This window comes from Photinus pyralis, unplaced genomic scaffold (assembly GCF_008802855.1).
Source record: "Photinus pyralis isolate 1611_PpyrPB1 unplaced genomic scaffold, Ppyr1.3 Ppyr1.4_LG2, whole genome shotgun sequence".
NCBI lineage: Eukaryota > Metazoa > Arthropoda > Insecta > Coleoptera > Lampyridae > Photinus > Photinus pyralis.
Window position 1 is genome coordinate 21,173,575 of NW_022170403.1, and position 19,252 is coordinate 21,192,826.

Genomic DNA, 19,252 nt, shown 5'->3' on the forward strand with positions numbered 1-19,252 from the left:
AGAATATTATTGTCTTTTACCGTTATATGTACGTATTTTATTGGTTACATTTGGTTTAATTTGACTTGTCCTATATCCAGAAATTGTGATCTATTGGATTAATAAACATTATTATTATGGTCGGTGTTTCTTGTGAGAACTCAGGTCTAGCCTGGTTAACTAATCGCACGGATTAAAATCAAGTAACGATTAGTGTCTGTGTCTGGTGAAGTTCTGTAGGGTCCTAAAAAAAATAAATAAATAAAAATTCAAAAATAAAATAAAAATTCACACACGTACATTGGAAATCTAGGGATAGTATTTAATTCATACTTACCAACATACCTATTGATGGGCACAATAGCCAACGCTATATCAGGAAAGAGGGGGAAAATGGGTACATCTGTATGAAGGATCGTATGAGTTACATTATATTCTGATGGTAGTTGTGAATGATATACAAATTTGGAAGTTATTATGGACGAGATCTAAAATTATATAAAATTGTTCACTATGTTCCAAATTTGTATATCATTCACAACTACCATCAGAATATAATGTAACTCATACGATCCTTCATACAGATGTACCCATTTTCATTCAATATTTTAAATGACGGTAAGCTATATTATTCAATTTTCTATGTAAAACTAGTCATTTATATTTCAGCAAGGTCTGATGATGAAATCGATAACCTATAAGAAAATAAAAAAACTAAATTATTTGTCTCTACTTACCTGCTACATTAATATATCCTAAATAATTTACATATGGAGCAATACGTCAATAAAATGTATAACGTAAGCTTTCCGAGTAAGTATAATAAGTGTAACATTAAATTGGATCCCCTAAAAATGTTAATTTTTTTGCAACGAGGGGACCATAAAACGAACGCACAAATAGCATCGTTCTTAAGCTACGCCAAAGAAGAGAGGGTTCGAAGGATGGGGGATGAAAAAAATAAATACCCGTTTAAATAATAAAACTTGAAGAACCGTTTAAGATTTGGTTAACTTAGTTCAACGAAATGAAAGTTTTGATATGGTTCCTCGTCAGTTCTTTATGTTCAGAAACCCCATTATATACCATATACATATACAGGATGTCACAAATTTAATGGTCCAGGAAGTACTTCAGAATAAGCATTAATTGGATAAATATACGCTCGATGTTGCTTCGCAACAACACCATGTATATTTAAAGTTAACATTAGCTATATTGTGACCATTTTTTCATGACTTATTATTATCAACAATTAATTGGGAGTGGTTTATATGTTAAAATATGTTTATTCATATTTGAGAACCGAACTGACTTCGGAGGTCCAACAATTAGAAACTTGTACATATTTCAATTTAGAGGTGATGGATTTGGATTAGAGCGTTGAGTGAACGATTGGTATATAATATAGGAGTTATCCACAAACTGAGATCGAAGTCAAGGATTCCCAATGTATAGAGGAGTTACATTTGCAGGACGGTAACATTGTAGACCTCACGAAGGTGGCTGTGAAGCGAAGTGTGTATGACCCCGCTGGACCTAGCCCCCCCACCATTGTGAATTAATTTAAGAATGGTATCCAATTTATGAGCTATTTAGGAGCTTTTCATATCACAAGCTTAAAATTTTAGAGCTCGCTTTAATCACTAGGAATCGAACATTTCTTATGGGGTGGCCGAGTCTACTTGGACTCAGCCCCCCCACTGATCAGAATTACTTTTTTCAAATTAAATTTTGTACTGGAATTACGAGCTATTTAAGAGCTTTCATTTACAACCAATTTCGATTTTTGAGCGCCACTCCTAAAAGAGCAAATAGATATAATCGATGGGGCGGCCAGCTCCAGTTGGACGTAGCCCCTCCTGTGTTATGGTTTACTTATTTCAAATTAATTTTTATGCATGAATTACGAGTTATTTAAGAGCTTTCATTTACAAGTAATTGCAATTTTTAAGCGTCACTCTTAAAAAGAGCAAATAGATGTCATCCTGGGAGCGGCCAGGTCTATTCTGGCGTAGCCCCTAATCTGTTTTTCTTTATTTATTACAAATTAATCTTTGTCCATGAATGACGAGTATAATTATATAAGTAAGTTTAATTTTGGAGCTCAACCCTCAATAGGTCAAATAGTCAATCTTTGAGGGCGGCCAGGTCCATTTCACAGTAGCCTTACCTCTGAGCTACCGGTTAGTTGCATCAGCACGTACTCTCTGTGAGTTTTGAGTGAATTTGTTTGTGTTAAAAGTGAAAACTTGGGGTGGTTTTGAATGTTTTCTCATCAGTGTTAGCAGCTAATCGGACCGATCTATGTCTTCTTTTGAACTATTGCGGAATCCAGAAGTGTTTCTTTTGGATCGCAAAAACCTAAATTCCAAGAGTCAGAGGGCCGAAGTAGATGCGTGGCTGAATAGATGATCACCAACTACTGGCTCCAACTTCGGAGCACCGGGCGCCACACCGTTGTATTAAGTCGCCTTAGACGTGTGCAGGGGGCTCGACGCTTGTGGACATTTCTTTCCCCCATACTCGTGGCACTCTTATGGCCCAAGAAAAAACAGAAAACACAACAAACTACTCCGAGAGCACCGGCATTAAAGAGCCTAAAAAACTCTCCGGAGCGGCGCACCGAAAGCTAATAGGAGGAGGCTCTCGGTAAGATCAAAGCCTGGATCCTTGACAGAGTCGACGCTTTTCCCCAATTTACTGAATGTCGGCACGAGGGAGAGCGCTGTTGATCACATGCGCAAACCAGGTTTCGGTGGACAGCTTGAGGTCAGAGCTAGCGAGAGCAGCTCCAGGGGGGGGGGGGCGAGATTTTTGATTCTTCGAAACGAAGACCGTAAGGACACACGCCTGGATCCTCAAGTGGAACCTGAGAAGATCCCGAAAAGGATCGAAAGCCAAAATGCTGGGGATTAAATGATGCGGGCTACACCACAGTGTTGCCTTTACCGATGACATAGTGATTGTAGTACGTAGGGGATTTGAGGAGACCGTATCAGTTAAGAGGCAAGGAGCTTTAAATCTAGTGGGAACATAGTGCGAAGAAGAGGGCTTGTCTGTTAATTCAACAGAAAAAAAACTTCATTAGCTTTTCTCACGTGCATAAGGGCCGACAAAGCTAAAGGACGTTGCAATGTAGGGCACCAAGCTACAGGTAGTGAGAGAAGGTAAATACTTGGGCATTGCGTTTGGCCAAGCGCCTAACTTCAAATCACAAATGGAAAAAATAGCGAACAATGTCACAACACAAGGTCCCTGGATATACACTAATATAATACCAGTTATTACGTATGTGTGTGGTAGAATCAGACCTTCGCCCAGAAGAACATACAGATACTGATCAAGCTGCAGCGCAAAGCTTGCCTTAGAATTATGAGGACAATGATAACGTCCCTGACAGTAGCTATAGAGACTATATGAACTGACCGTCACTACACCTGGTAATTATAGCAGAGGCATTCAGACAGGCATACTGGCTGAGAGTCAATGGAGAGGAGGAATCGTCAAGGGTAGGATAACTGAGAGGATAACCAAAACAGTTTGTGATAAAAAAACCTGTTTAAGATGATAATCCCCGCTTGATACGAATGGGAGGGTTATACCAGTATGGTAAAGCTGAATGGAATCGTGCATTACACAAATGGCTCAAAAACTACGGAGGGCACCGGCTGTGGAGTGTACGGAAGCAATTGACAGGGCTTCAGAATCTAGGACAAAAAGCAACCGTGCTCCAAGCCGAGGTATACGCAATCCTGACTGCAGTTGCTCAATTATATTAACAGAAAACCTTACTAAAAGGAAAATCTTTAGAGTAACAGACAACAATTAAAGCACCGAGTGCAGAATTAGACTCATATGTAGTCGATTCAGGACTTTTCCTTGGATGCACACAGAGGTACTAAACGCACTAGGAAGCTCTAACACAGTCACAAGTGGAACTGGCCGCCCCATCGATTATATCTATTTGTTCTTTTAGGAGTGGCGCTCAAAAATCGAAATTGATTGTAAATGAAAGCTCTTAAATAGCTCGTAATTCCAGTACAAAATTTAATTTGAAAAAAGTAATTCTGATCAGTGGGGGGGCTGAGTCCAAGTAGACTCGGCCACCCCATAAGATATGTTCGATTCCTAGTGATTAAAGCGAGCTCTAAAATTTTAAGCTTGCGATATGAAAAGCTCCTAAATAGCTCATAAATTGGATACCATTCTTAAATTGATTCACAATGGTGGGGGGGCTAGGTCCAGCGGGTTGTGTGTATGAGCGCTGGCTGGCAGAAGCAGTGGACGCGGACCACATCATTGAAAAGAGTTAAAGTTGGGCCACTATTTTTACTAGACGTGGAACGATTGCACTCAACAAAGTTGTATCGGCTCCGGTTGGGACACACTGCTCTAACGCATAGTTATTTACTGAAGGGTGAAGTACCACCCTTGTGTAATAGATGTGGTGCCAACTTAACACCTGAGCACATACTCTGTACCTGTGCAGCGTATCGAAACGAGCGCGATCTCTTTAAAATTAATGTGATATGGGAAACCAATTTTTCTAGTCAGGATTGCTGTCAAAAAATATTAAGATTCATACGGGGTATCGGAATTTTGAATGAACTGTGATAATCTGTGATATTAGTATGTACGTAAATGTTGCCTAGTTCTTCTTTCGTCTTGTACGTCTATATCTTTGTCTATAGGGCGATAGGCAAATGGCCTCAGCAGCCGAAGCCTTAGGTGGGGTTTTTGGTGGGTATTCCCAGCAAACGGGAGAGCCCCACACTACTCTGGAACTTCCTTGCAGAGTGTGCATAAGGTGCATTTCCCCACCTATACAAAAATAATCATGAGAACAATATTTTCTTTTATATTTATAGTTAAAATTTGTTTTCATTGTGTATGTTAAAAAGCAGTCTATAAATTATTTATAAATTTATTATAGGAATTAATCGTGTGCTCGAAGTCACCGTAGAATAATCCCACTGAGTGGTTTTTCCACAAGTCCAATATCACTGGTACATTCATTCATGTCATATTAGTTTACGTAGGTTATTTAGTAGTAGCGCAGATAATTTCGCTGTTTTATCTGTGGTGGTAGCCGAGATATTGACATCCGCAGTATGTTCCTAATGGTATGTACGTTTAGTAGTAAAAATCATAGTAATAATTACTGTTTTATTCTTTCAAATAAGTTAAAAGTATTCTCGTTCTGGGTCTGTTAGTAAATTTACGTATAATTAACTCGATAATTTTTGCCGAACTTTGTTTTATATCCATTTTAAAAATAAATAATTTTAAATTACTAATATCGCACAATACACTTTGGTTTGGACTTATTACAAGTGTAGCCTTGGTTTTAATTGAAACAAAAACTGCTAGACAGGTTACCATGGTCATGGTGTATATTATAGGAAAATATTATAGGATTATTTTTCACAGAGTATGTTAATTAAATAAGAATAACCGAGAAATATAGCATTTACATTTATAAAAGCGCAAACTTTCGCTTTAATCAAAACGTTACGTAATCCCCTATTCTTCCGACTTTCGATTTCCGTTTACATTGGTCAAGAAACTTGACTCAAGTTTACAAGTTTACAAACGCGAAAATGCGGTGCGGTGATTTATACCTAATTGTAAAGCAGAATGCAAACTAAATTTAAGGAAATATCAAAATCAAATTCAAATACGAGATGGTAAACTGAATGTTCCAAGAAAACAATCTTGTATGGCACTAATGAATCCATTTACTGAAAGTATCAAAATTTAATATGGTACTTACAAATGTAACTGGCTTAACAGAGCCGGATTGATGGGGGGGGGGGGGGGGGGGAGTGACACCATCAAATGACCGCGTGACCATAGTCGGCAAAACTTCAGTTAGTCGGCACTCGGCAAATCGCTATTCAAATTAAATTAATTAAATTAAAAATTGCGTGAAATACATCGGTAGGCCGGAAAACCGTTTTGTAGCCGCCGCTGCCACGCAAAATGAAGAAATATTGGTTATTACCCCCTCACACTCACTTGCTGTAAATATATTACCTTTCATGGTTAAAGGTCGCTTAAAAATGTTCCGCAAATTTTTCTAGCCGTTATGTTTGCATGGATCTAAAAGTTGCGATAGGGATAGATGGTACATAAGTATACAGGGTGGTCATTTTTAGCGCCTGACGATGGGATCTCTTACGTTGAAAACTAATGCTCAAATTGGGATAAAGTTAAATTTACAATGCGAATCAATAATTGAAGCCACTTGTGGGATAACTCTTTTAGTTTCAATAATTAACAAGTTAAAAAGTAATCGTAAACGATTTACATAAAGCGTATTTCCACTTGCATTCATTTCCCATTTGTAAGATGCAACTTCTGTTAAAATCGTAAAAATCCGGCCACAAATATGAAAGCGTTGCACATGGGCAATCCATTGTTGACGTGCTACTTCAATTTCAGTTTATGAGAAGAATTTCATTTCAATGCTTTTCTAAATAAGAAAGTTGGAACTGCGCATGCGCAAACCTAAATTTTAAAACTAATTTACTATAACTAACTGTAAGAGGGGGGGTATGTTATATGTCAACAAGGGAAGTCACTAATTAAATTGGAGCCAATTGTTGGTCAGAACTCATTATTAAGATGCGACAAATCTACTGTAAACTCACCTTTCATTAGAAACGTCCCTCTGTAATCTACGCGTAAGGGGTTGGTATGGCAGCATTCAGTCTGACTGGTCGTCTCCCGCGCTCAAGGGTCATGTAAACAAATATCGCGACTGCTTAACCGCAATCCTCGCCAATTAATTAAGTAACTCACCGGGGGGCGTTAGCCCCGAACTGGCACTAAGCGCTCCTGGATCTCCGAACACTCCGGTTGGCGATTGGAGTTGAATGCGTCGTTGAAGATGGCTTCCTGAAGGGTTAAGATGGAGCTCATACCTATTTGGGAAAGGGTTACGCCGCGCGCACGTGTATTATTTAGGATACACATCCCGCCTTGGTCCTCTGACTAGGACCCTCGGCCAATAGATCAGTAACGTCGATCTATGTCACTCATTGCCCTACCTGGGAACGACATCCAGGTCGAGCTCACCCCCGAACTGTTTGTGTTAACAATGAAGCCTTTATGTTTCGTATTGGGTCGACACCATGATCTACTCGAGCGAGTAGATCACTCAGCGGTATAATCAACGGGAGCTACCCGCGGGACCGCGTCATAGGCACATGCACATAATGCACTCTAAAAGCCTAGGAATATATCCGGATATCTGCCAGGGGTTTTACCATAGCCCAACAACAAAGCACGACCAGCTCGATGGCCTGCACAACACACTCACCACCTACACGTGGGAGACACTCACCACCTACACGTGGGAGACACTCACCACCTACGCGTGGGAGACACTCACAATAAAGAGCTATTACACCAAACTCACTAACGTCCGATGCTCTACCTAGCATCCCTTATACGATCGTGACCAGAGCGTGTACGCAACTTAACTGCCTTAACACGATCCCTTAAGACCCTTGCACCCATATGTGCAGAATCGCGCATACTTGACCAGTCAGCTTGCCACATTTATCAAATAGGGGTTGCGTTGACATTTTACTTTTTCGTTATTAAGGACTACCCTAAAATATGGTTCTTACATAACTAATAAACTAAGATTTTCCTTTGTTCCAAGCGCCTAAGTATCAAATTTCACTTAAATAGTTCCATAGATTAGATAAAAAAGTTGGCACGGCGCATGCGCAAAATAAAATTTTGAAACTGGCGCTAGATTTTCCTTTATTCCAAGTGCCTATGTATCACATTTCATTTAAATTCTTCCACAAATAAAAAAGTTGGCACTGCGCATGCGCAAAACCAAATTTTGAAATTGGCGTTTGATTTTCCTTTATCCCAAGTGCCTATGGATAAATTTCGTTTAAATTCTTCCATAAATAAAAAAGTTGCCACTGCGTATGCGCAAAACCAAATTTTGAAATTGGCGTTTGATTTTCCTTTATCCCAAGTGCCTATGTATCAAATTTCGTTTAAATTCTTCCATAAATAAAAAAGGTGGCACTGCGCATGCGCAAAACCAAATTTTGAAATTGGCGTTTGATTTTCCTTTATCCCAAGTGCCTATGTATCAAATTTCGTTTAAATTCTTCCATAAATAAAAAAGTTGGCACTGCGCATGCGCAAAACCAAATTTTGAAATTGGCGTTTGATTTTCCTTTATCCCAAGTGCCTATGTATCAAATTTCGTTTAAATTCTTCCATAAATAAAAAAGTTGGCACTGCGCATGCGCAAAACCAAATTTTGAAATTGGCGTTTGATTTTCCTTTATTCGAAGTGCCTATGTATCAAATTTCGTTTAAATTCTTCCATAAATAAAAAAGTTGGCACTGCGCATGCGCAAAACCAAATTTTGAAATTGGCGTTTGATTTTCCTTTATCCCAAGTGCCTATGTATCAAATTTCGTTTAAATTCTTCCATAAATAAAAAAGTTGGCACTGCGCATGCGCAAAACCAAATTTTGAAATTGGCGTTTGATTTTCCTTTATCCCAAGTGCCTATGTATCAAATTTCATTCAAATACTTTTATAAGTAAAAAAGTTTGCAATTCGGTTTATAAATGGTCGAGATGCGAAAAGGGCACTGTGAATTTTGAATCGATTCGACTCAACTTTTGGCATTGCGTATTATATGGCTAAGGCTATGCCCATATTGAATTTCATGCAATTCAGTTCATAACTAACGGAGATGTTAAAGCGATCGGACATTTCTAAACAAAGTTATCGTTCACACGGACAGATAGATGGACAGACAGACAAAGGAACAGACGGAGAGACCAACCGGCAGGCGACAGATATCAATGCAAAATTATAAACGATCTCTAGGATCGTTAATAAACGGCAAAAGTGTAAAATTATGGAACATGTAAAAAACGGTTTTTTTTTTTTACAATAACTTTTTTTGTAAGCGGTACAGAAAAAATTCCTTCCTTGGTACAAGACTCGACACCATAACGAACCAAATAGCGAAAAAAGTAGAGCAATAGCTCTTAAGATAAAAAACTAGTAGCGTCGCAAAGTTAGCGGACGGACGGACGGACGGACGGACAAAGTGGCCACAATAGCGCATTTTTTTTTTATTTTTGTGGAAATGCGCTAAAAAGAACTGAATTCTGCGTTTTAATAATTCTGTCTTAAAAAAACGAGTATACCTACTTGAGAAATGGGCGGTTTAGACTAGGACATTATTTTTTGAATTTGTTTTGAACGTAGGAGTCACATTGAATTTTTAGATTTTTTTTAATAAAGAATTTACTATGGATTTCTATATTACATTTTAAATATAACACTTAATTATTCAATTGTCACGAGAGTGTCTTTTAGACAAAAATCGGTTTCGGATAGATTACTACTTTTAACTTAATAATAATATATAATAAAATCTTGCCAAAAGAACGCTTTACTACATTTAAAACAACATTTTTATTAATTATTTTGATTATAAATGTAAACTACCAAAGCAAATCAGCAAATGAGTTTGACTGCAATTTCTAAAGCACTGTCGGGAAAATTGAATAATAAGGTATTTTGGTAAAATCAAAGTAGTAAATTAAAAGCTATGGCACGACAGAGAAAAACGAGGAGAAAAATAACTCTGATGAAAGATCATAAGATGAAATTTGGCGACCCTAAAGCAAAAAAAAAGTTCTGCCATTCTGGCCATATTTATCAAATTCCTCTGTAAAAGTCTTCTAAACGTCCCACTTCGACTCGGTTTTCGTGCAAATAGAAATAAAATAGAATCCATATCCATGACAGCCGCGAAAAAAGAGCACTCTGTATAATGACAAATCATAAAATGATAATTATTATTATTACTTTGGTATTTATTATATAGTTTAATTAAAAATCATTTGCGTTCCTCTATGGCGGATAATTGGCTAACTGCTTTACTGGTTCTAAGTAATCAGAAAAAGATATATTTTTATTATTATTTATTATTTCTTTTATTGTATCTAAAGGATTATAATTTCCTATTACAAGGGTACAAACGTGCTAAAACAGTGCGTAATACTTTAACGAAAACAATTTAACAAAAAAATAAAAATATGAAGATAATTATGAAACATGAGAGAAAAAAAAAAGTTGAATCATTGTGGTTTTACAAATTATATTAAAAAAAAATTACTCATTTAATAGGAATGATCGCGCTCTCAACATAGAGGTGACAGAAAAAGATATAGCAGACAGTATACATTTGGAAAAAAATAGTGTCACAACGGGCAGCGTTAAAATGCCGTCGTTTAATGTTGTACGGTGTATTATTTTGAATTTTTATTGAAGTCGGCATTTTTTATTGCATACACCCCCCCTCACTCGGAGCCTCTGACTACGGCCCTGTGGCTTAACGGCAAAGACAAAAGATCGATGATTTAAATACGATACGGTTTTCAAACTAAATTTACGAAAACGTTATAAAAATTCGCAAAAATGTATTAAAAATTCAAATTAAAATCGATTAAATCTATAGTCCGTTTCAGATGTCCGTGCAGTAAAGGAATGCGCCTGCGGCTATTTTCCAGTAGCGCACCATTTCAACATACTTTAGGGTTTCAGCTAGGATCTAATACGATTCTACTAATATGATATCTATATACATTTTAATGTTTAATGATTATACATGGTAATTACACTTGGTTTAATTGCATATATTTTTGGAATGCATTCTGAATAATTTGTACTTAATGTGCCTGAGCAATTGTTTTACCCATTTGCACGCCCATGAACATTTTAAAGGTGTAAATAAAACCATTATAAGCTCATTAACTATTGTCTAGGCGATCCTTTCAAACCCTTATTGCTATGGAACGTACTTTTCCTATTTGTCCGCTTTTAAATACTGGTTCTCAAAAGGAAATTGCGTTGCGGCTCTTTAAAATTTTTCGCTATATGCACATTCCTTTACTGCACGGACATCTGAAACGGACTTTAACAAAAATTTAAATACATCTTAAAATATGTAAAAATAAATTCGGTTTAATCGCAAATGTTGCAAACCGAAAATACACAAAATCTGATAAGAAGTACAACCAAAAATAAACGATATTCATATTCCATATAACTTATAAGTATTCACAGCTTTAGCTGATCAACAAATTGAATTAAAATAAAAATAAAATGAGTGTAGTTATTTGTACAACTAGTTTTGAAAGTGATACTTTTTTTCAGGAATTTGCAGTTTGACTAATGAGGGCGAACGAGATTTTTACATAATTAAATAGCGTTTTAAGCGCATTTTCCAACTTTCTTTGTCCGCCCGTCCGTGCGCCCGAGTCCTACAGTTTTGAAGATATTTAGTTGCTTTTTTTTGCATTCGGTAGCTTATAGCTGTCATCTCAACCAAGAAAAATTTTGACGATTACTGTATTTATTAATATATTGAAATCACAGATACCTACTTCTAGTAAAGGCAAACATTTCGCATATAGTAAATGCTCAAAATGATATACCCCCATTAGCTCTATAACTTGGACACTTAAATGGTATACACATGTTTTAAATTTTTGGCGCGTTTTCCAACTCATGATGAAAAGCGCTATTATGGCCACTTTCTCCGTCCGTCCGCCCATCTTAAATACTCCTACAGTTTTCAAGATATTTAGTTCGTTCTTTTTGCACTCGATATGTTATATCTCTGGCACCACAACCAAGAAAAATCTTGACGATTAATATGCGCATACGTGAACTGCTCAATGTACAACCTTCTTATTTATGGAGATGTGCTTTTGAAATTTTAACCACAGTTGCTTCTAATAAAAATAAGCGTATCGTATATTGTAAAAATCAGAAGTGCACAACGGCAGACTGTGCAATGCCGACTTTCTTAAGAGCGTATGAAACTTCCAACACAATTCAGTGATCAAAAACATACCTTATCATAAACTTACGGAAATGTTGAATTTTAATCACTTTGAGTTAGCGGGAACCGCAAAGAAAGCCATACTGGTATCTGTGAAAGACATTACTATAATTTGAATTTTATTTTTTTTATCATTGTCATAAACTTACTGTCCAAAACCAAAGTAATTTCCTAATTACCTACTTGTCCCTTATACATGTGTCACGAATGTCCCTACACATTCGGGATGCGACTCGTCACTGTAAGCGCATTTATAGTAATATTGGCGGCAATGTAAATCTTACAGGTGCTACCTAATTTCGGCAACATACTTGTAACTGGACCGACCAAACCCCTTGCAGTTGTATGTACAGTCATTGACAAAAGTAATGATCGCCGAATATGTAAATCAGGTAGCATACACAATAACCATCATTTGAATGTATTGTGCAACTTGGAAATCAAATGCGAACCAACAAATTAAGGTAGGTATGGTGGTTGCTAATGTTGCAGAGCTTACCCTATTAGGAGATCATTACTTTTGTCAATGACCACTTATCTCAAATTTGGCTTAGTTCTCATTGTCAACATACTAAGGATAATCCTAGGGAGAAACAACTTTGAATTTTTGGTGTACACCCCTCTGAATTAATTTGAATTAACGTGAATTAATTACAATTAACGTGAATTAATTTGAATTATCGTGAATTAATTTGAATTATCGTGAATTCATTTGAATTATCGTGAATTCATTTGAATTATCGTGAATTCATTTGAATTAACGTTAATTAATTTGAATTAATTTGAATTAGCGTGAATTAACATGAATTAACGTAAATTAATTTGAATTTGAATGTTTCGTTTACACCAAAAATGGTACTTGTTCTCCTTAAGAAAAATTCGTTTCTAAAAAATCATTTATTCCTGAAAAAATTGCCCATATAAATCCCCAGAAAATTCACTTCAGAAAATTTGGTTGCGCTTAAAAAATCGCCCTTGATATGTTTCATCCTTAAAGGCTTGTTCCCGAAAAATTTCTCACTGGAGATATTCGCTATAGAAAAATTCTCATCCTGAAAGTGTAGCCTCGAAAAAATCACTATTGTGTTTGATCTTCAGACTTTTTCCCGGAAAATGTCTTCTGGGAAAATTCCCTATGGAAAAATTCGCTTCCGGAAAATGTAGGCTTGAAAAAGTCGCCTTGAGGATATGCGCATTGAAAAATTCTTTCCTGGAATAATTGTATAAACAATTTTTGTCTTGGAAATTTAGCCTCCAAAAAATCGCCCTTGGAATATTTGACACGTCTCGCCCTGGAACAATTCGCTATTGAAAAATTCTTGTCCTGAAAATGTAAACACGATAAAATCATTGTTGGAAAACTTTTCCCTGGAATACTTGCGTGAAAAATTTGCCCCCAGAAAATTTAGTCTCGAAAAAATCTCCGTTGGAATATTTGACACACAAACACTCGTCCTGACAAAATTTGCCCTGGAAAATTCGTTTCTCGAAAATTGCCGATTCCTGTAAAAAATCGCCCTTGGAAATGTCCTGAAAATTCGCTAGGAAAAATCGCTCTCATAAAAAAAGGCTCGTAAAAATCTCCGTTGGAATATTTGACCCACAAACACTCGTCCTCACAACATTTGCCATGGATAATTCGTTTCTCGAAAATCGGCGATTCCTGTAAAAAAATCGCCCTTAGAAATCTCCTGAAAATTCGCTAGGAAAAACCGCTCTCATAAAAAAAAGACTCGTAAAAATCGCCACTGGAATATTTGACCCCCCAAAACTCGAAAAAAATATACGAGACAAATTCGCTATGAAGAAATCGCCTTTTTAAAATGCTTCCGTGCAAGATTCAACCCGTAAATTCATACAGGGAATATTCGCCTCTTACGAATTTTCCTCCCGTAATATTTGCGTGAAAATTTCACCCCCAACAATTTTCGGGAGGGTTCTTCCTGGAAAACTTCTTTCCTAAAAAATCCGCCTACCGAATAAAGTCGTCCTTGGAATATTTGACTCCCAAAAACTACAAAGAAAATTGTTCTGGGAACATTCGCTATGGAAAAATTGTCTTCCGAAAAATTTACCCACGGAAAATGTAGGCTCCCAAAATTGCCCTTAAAACATTCGTCCAGAAAAGGAAATTCATTTTACAGAAAATGTTGAAAAAATCATCTTTCGAATATTTGGTCCCCAAAAAATCGTAAAAGAAAAATTTGCGTCGGAAGTTTATGCTCTGGGATACTCGCCCCAGAAACTTGCGTGGAAAACTTGTCTCCAGAAACGTAAAAAATCGCCCTTGAATTAATGTTTGACCCACAAAAATTGTCCCCTCAAAATTCGTCTTGGGAATATTTGTCATGGAAAAATTCATTTCCAGAAAATTCGCATACGGAAAATTTAGCCTCCAACAAAATAGGCCTTGCAATATTTGGCACTTAAAATCTCATCTCCGAAAAATTCGCCTTAAGGAAATTCTCGTCTTGAAAATTCAAGATTGATAAAATTGCTCTTGGAAAATTTTTACCTGGTATACGTGTGTAAAAAATTTGTCATCAGAAAAAATCCGCCGTTGAAATATTTTACTCGTAAACTCTAGTCCTGGTAAAAATTTGCCTTGGAAGAATTCTAGATGGAAACAACTTTGAATGTTTGGTGTACACCCCCCTGTGTTAATTTGAAGTTTGAACTAACTTGAATTAATTAGAATCAACGTGGATTAATTAGAATTAACGAGAATTAATGTCAATTAACGTGATTCAATTTGAATTAACGTAAAGTAATTTGAATTAACATGAATTATTTAGAATTAACGTGAATTATTTAGAATTAACGTGAATTATTTAGAATTAACGTGAATTAATTTGAATTTACAGGAATTAACTCGAATAAACGTGAATTAACATGAATTTACGTGAATTATTATGAATTAACACGAATTAATTTAAATTTGAATTTTTGGTGTACACCAAAAATGGTACTTGTTTCCCCCTAGGGATAATCACAGCAATTACCTTCAACACTTTTTCCCCACATGCTCCTTAGTTTAAAGATGAAAAAAGCGCATTTTCTATTAACGATACTTATTGTTTTTCAGAAAGAAAACTTCGTTGCCATCATCATCTTACTCCTTGGACATGAAGTCATAAGTCAGGATTGCAACCAAGTGGACCGAAATTTCATATGCGAAAGTGTAGAGTTCAAAACTGGAGACGTATTGGATACAACCTCAATCAACAAATTAGCGATAAAATCGATCATTTTTGAAAATAGTAACCTCAATATATTACCCCGAAACGTTTTTTCAAAGTTTCCAAATCTACAACAGCTATACATAAATAACAGCGGTCTAAACCAAATCATGTTTGATGCTTTCTCCAATTTAACTGTACTGGAAGAATTATATTTGGAGCAGAATAGCTTAACCACACTTGAGAATAATACCTTCTTCGGCTTGGAGTCGTTGAAGTTGTTGCAGCTTTCGGAGAACGAAATTGAAACTGTGGAAGGGGATGCATTTTTGGGTTTAATCGATTTGAGATTGTTATTATTGGATAGGAACAAGCTCAATACTTTGGATCCGAGAACGTTCACTTTTGTACCGAACTTAAAATCCCTTAACCTGCTGGGAAATTCGTTTGAAGTCATTTCTTCGGAAATGTTCTCAAAACTGAACAACTCGCTCTTGAACCTAAATCTCGCATTTAATAAAATAACCAAAATCGATTTGTCAATTTTTCCATCGAGTTTGCAAGTACTGGATTTGGCTAGTAACGAAATAGTAACGGTCACTAGTTGGCCCTCTATGAAGAACGTGTTTTACCTTAATTTACAAGGGAATCATATTCGCGTAGTCGTCACAATCACTGAAATATTTTCAATTTTTCAGCCATTCAATAGTGGTGCACCAATTCAAAGCATACATTTAGCCGAAAACCTAATTGAGCTAAATTTGGAGAACAATTATTTGGCGGAGCTTAAGGGTGATTTTTTTAATGGTATGAGTAAACTTCGGGTTTTGAAATTGCAATCGAATAGCATTACTGACATTATTCCCGGCAGCTTTACTCATGTTAGTGCCTTAGAACAGTTGTACCTGTCAAACAATTCACTAACTCAAGTTAAGCAAACTGATTTTACAGGTCTTTCTAAATTGTCACAATTGCATTTAGCCAAAAACAAAATAAAGAATTTATCAGCTTCCTGTTTTAAAGATTTAGAATCTCTACTAGTATTAGATCTATCTGAAAATGAACTGGTGCGATTGAAAGATACACATTTTTCGGGATTAATTAAAGTTAATCATTTGCACTTACAAAACAATCACATTTACGAAATACGGCCGAGAACATTTCGAGCGCTTCGGGCACTTTTTAGATTAGATTTGTCGCACAACAGATTGCCAGATTTAGGTAAAGATTCGTTCATGTTTTTGCCGCTTGTAACAGAATTAAATTTGGAGTACAACAATTTAAGTCAAATTACTGATGGGGATTTCAACGGACTGTCGAGCGTAATCAGCCTGAACCTGGCAAATAACCGAATTATTCATCTCAGTGAGCAAACTTTTGTGGGGACCAAGAAATTAAAAAATTTAATTTTGAGAAATAACGAGCTACCCTCTCTTGCAGATGTGCCCTTTAAAACGCTTTCTTCACTGACCAAGCTTGACATTTCAGAGAATCATCTCACAAGCCTTGGTCAGGGAATTTTTTCTAATACGTACGGGACTAATTTAACTAAGTCCTCTAGCGGATTAGCAAATTTGAATCTGTCAAACAATTTACTCACATCGATTCAGGAAATCGACTTCCTTGGTTTGTCAAATTTGATCGAGCTCCATATGCAAAGCAACAGAATACAACGCATGGATAAAGGTAGCTTCACCAGCTTGCAATCCTTAAAGCATCTCGACCTTTCCAATAATCTAATTACAACAATAAAAACCGAAACAATTGCAGGTCTAACGAGCCTTACCAATTTATATTTGCAAAGCAACGGTATTTCAAATGTATCCTCTGATGCATTTCAAAACCTTGGGTCGTTAGTAATGTTAGATTTATCGAATAACTCCATTGCAAAGTTATCAGAAAGTGCATTTAGTGGATGCACAAAGCTAGTCGGTTTAGATCTTTCTACAAATTTGATTGATGATTTACAACCGAAACTATTTCAAAATTTGCCCCAACTTACACTCCTACATCTGCAAAACAACTTTTTAAGCAATATAACTAATGGATGCTTTGAGGGCCTCAGCAGCTTGCAGTTGCTGAATTTAACTGATAACGCAATTGAGGAAATTAGTGACTTTAAGGGTCTTTCTTCTCTGAATTCTCTCTACTTAAGAAAGAATCGCATACATAAACTATCGCCAACTTCTTTCCGTGATCTAGAAGAACTCGTTCTCTTGGGCCTTTCTTCTAACGACATCAAAAGCTTAGACGAGTCGATTTTTTACAATTTAACCAATTTGGCAGATATCGACTTATCACACAACCATCTGACGGAATTAGAAGAATCGACATTTGCCACGCAGAAGAATTTGGTATTTTTAGACCTTCACAGTAACCAATTGACGTGCATAGATCCATGCGAAATTATAACCTATTCCCACCACTATACTATAAATTTTAAGTTCCATGGGAATTTGTGGAATTGCACCCTGTTGCGAGAAATGGCGCGAGACTCAACAGATGATTTTTACGTCAACGTGCGCTGTGATCGAAAAGCTTCCAAAACCAAGGCGATGCGAGACTTTAGCACGGATACGATAGTAAGCTCTTCATCGAATCAAAATGCTAATTTCCGCCCATTTAAACCCGACAAAGATGTACACAATGGCAATAACTTCAGCGACAGCACCGTTTTCAGTCAATTACTAAGAGATTTTGAAGAGGCTCATCAAAGGCGATATTCCGATTTAGTTCGACTATTTAACAACTTTAAACAAGAAATCGTGATACTGAATGCAATAATCATAGTAATTATTTTTGTGATATTGTTTTTAATTTGTGTTAGGCATGTAAAATAATTAAAAATCGTTTGAACACATGTTTTGTTGTAACCTTAACAGTAGAACAGTAGAAGTTCTTTGTACGAAATAAGTAAATGTATACTGTATTAATTAGACTGAATTAATAAATCTTGATGATTGGTAACTTAAGTCATGAAACTTGATGCAATTATGGACAATGACGGTTGTAGTAACAATTGTTAACCATCGACTTAGTTTAAATCATGACTGAACAATTAATTGCAATAATCCTCAAAGTTACAATAAAGACTTGATAAGCCTTACCAGCAAGAATTAAGGTTCTATTGAACTGTACATACATCTAAGTCTAAAAGACTGATGATTCGAAGGTTGGCACTTCCACCAAATTGGACAGATTTTGCTCATTTTTCCCGAGTAGGCCTTGTCGGAAATAAAATTATGACTTTCAAAGTGATCATAATGAGTAAAGTGATCACTGATCACACAGTTTTGAATATATTAAAGAAGAAAAAATGGTTCAAATTTACATTTACCTTTACAGGATTTCCTATTTCTAACTTTCACCATAAATTTCAGAATATTTAGGTAACTAGATCAATTTCGTGGCCACGGTCTTTGTGAATTACATGAACAAGAACGGGCGGTCCTTATACATCGACAATATTTCGGAAAAATCAAATAATGGAGCCCTACATTCCCGTCAGACAATAACACTGCTTGAATTCTTAGGCGAATCAATTGTTCTTTGGACGTAATCTTTTCGAGCGGTGACCTTCTGTGATTAAATTATAAGCAAGCTTGCTAGGCTGTTATTAATATTAAAGTTTTTGTTATTAATGGGTTTTTATAAATTTATTTTGAAGCTTTTCCATCACCAAATAGAAGGATTTTCCCGGTATCCAAATTGTACACATTATTTTTTCATAAATGTTGATCGGATACAGATGTTTAGAACAATTTTAGTATTACGAATGCGAACTATACAGGTTAGTCCCCTTTTTGGTTTCACTAGCAATCAATAACTACACTGAATTTTTAAACAATAGCTCTCTATGCGAACTAAAATATACCGGCGCGCTTAATTAATTTGTCCTTGGTAGAAATGCGGTCGTTTAATTTATGCCACTAAAACGATCGTATTTCACGGTAGTCTTCATTTCATCCGATGGCACAATAATCAATTCTTGTAGTATAACAAACTGACACATTCAAGTACTCTCTTCTGTATATTAATTTATCCAACTGGTAAAGTTTTCGGATGTGCAATAGTATTTTTTACTGCACGTTAACAAACCCGTTATCCAAAAGCGAATAATTTTTTAACTTTTTCTTTGGAACTGCGAATGAATACTCGCGCGATCAAAGGATTCATTTC

At 36.2% G+C, this 19,252-nt stretch overlaps 1 protein-coding gene across 7 annotated transcripts in view; it reads left to right on the forward strand.

Moving 5' to 3' along the window:
• LOC116162713 (protein artichoke-like) overlaps positions 1-18,045 on the forward strand; it is a 37,363-nt gene extending 19,318 nt beyond the window's left edge. For 6 of the 7 annotated variants that reach the window (XM_031476392.1, XM_031476395.1, XM_031476394.1 and 3 more), the window contains one exon: positions 14,980-18,045. In XM_031476392.1, the coding sequence (XP_031332252.1) occupies positions 14,980-17,913 (2,934 nt within the window). In that variant the 3' untranslated portion in view covers positions 17,914-18,045. Of the gene's footprint in view, positions 1-4,974; positions 5,106-14,979 lie in introns of those variants that run through there. The other variant, XM_031476402.1, reaches the window with a different exon arrangement.
• The last annotated feature ends 1,207 nt before the right edge of the window (positions 18,046-19,252 follow it).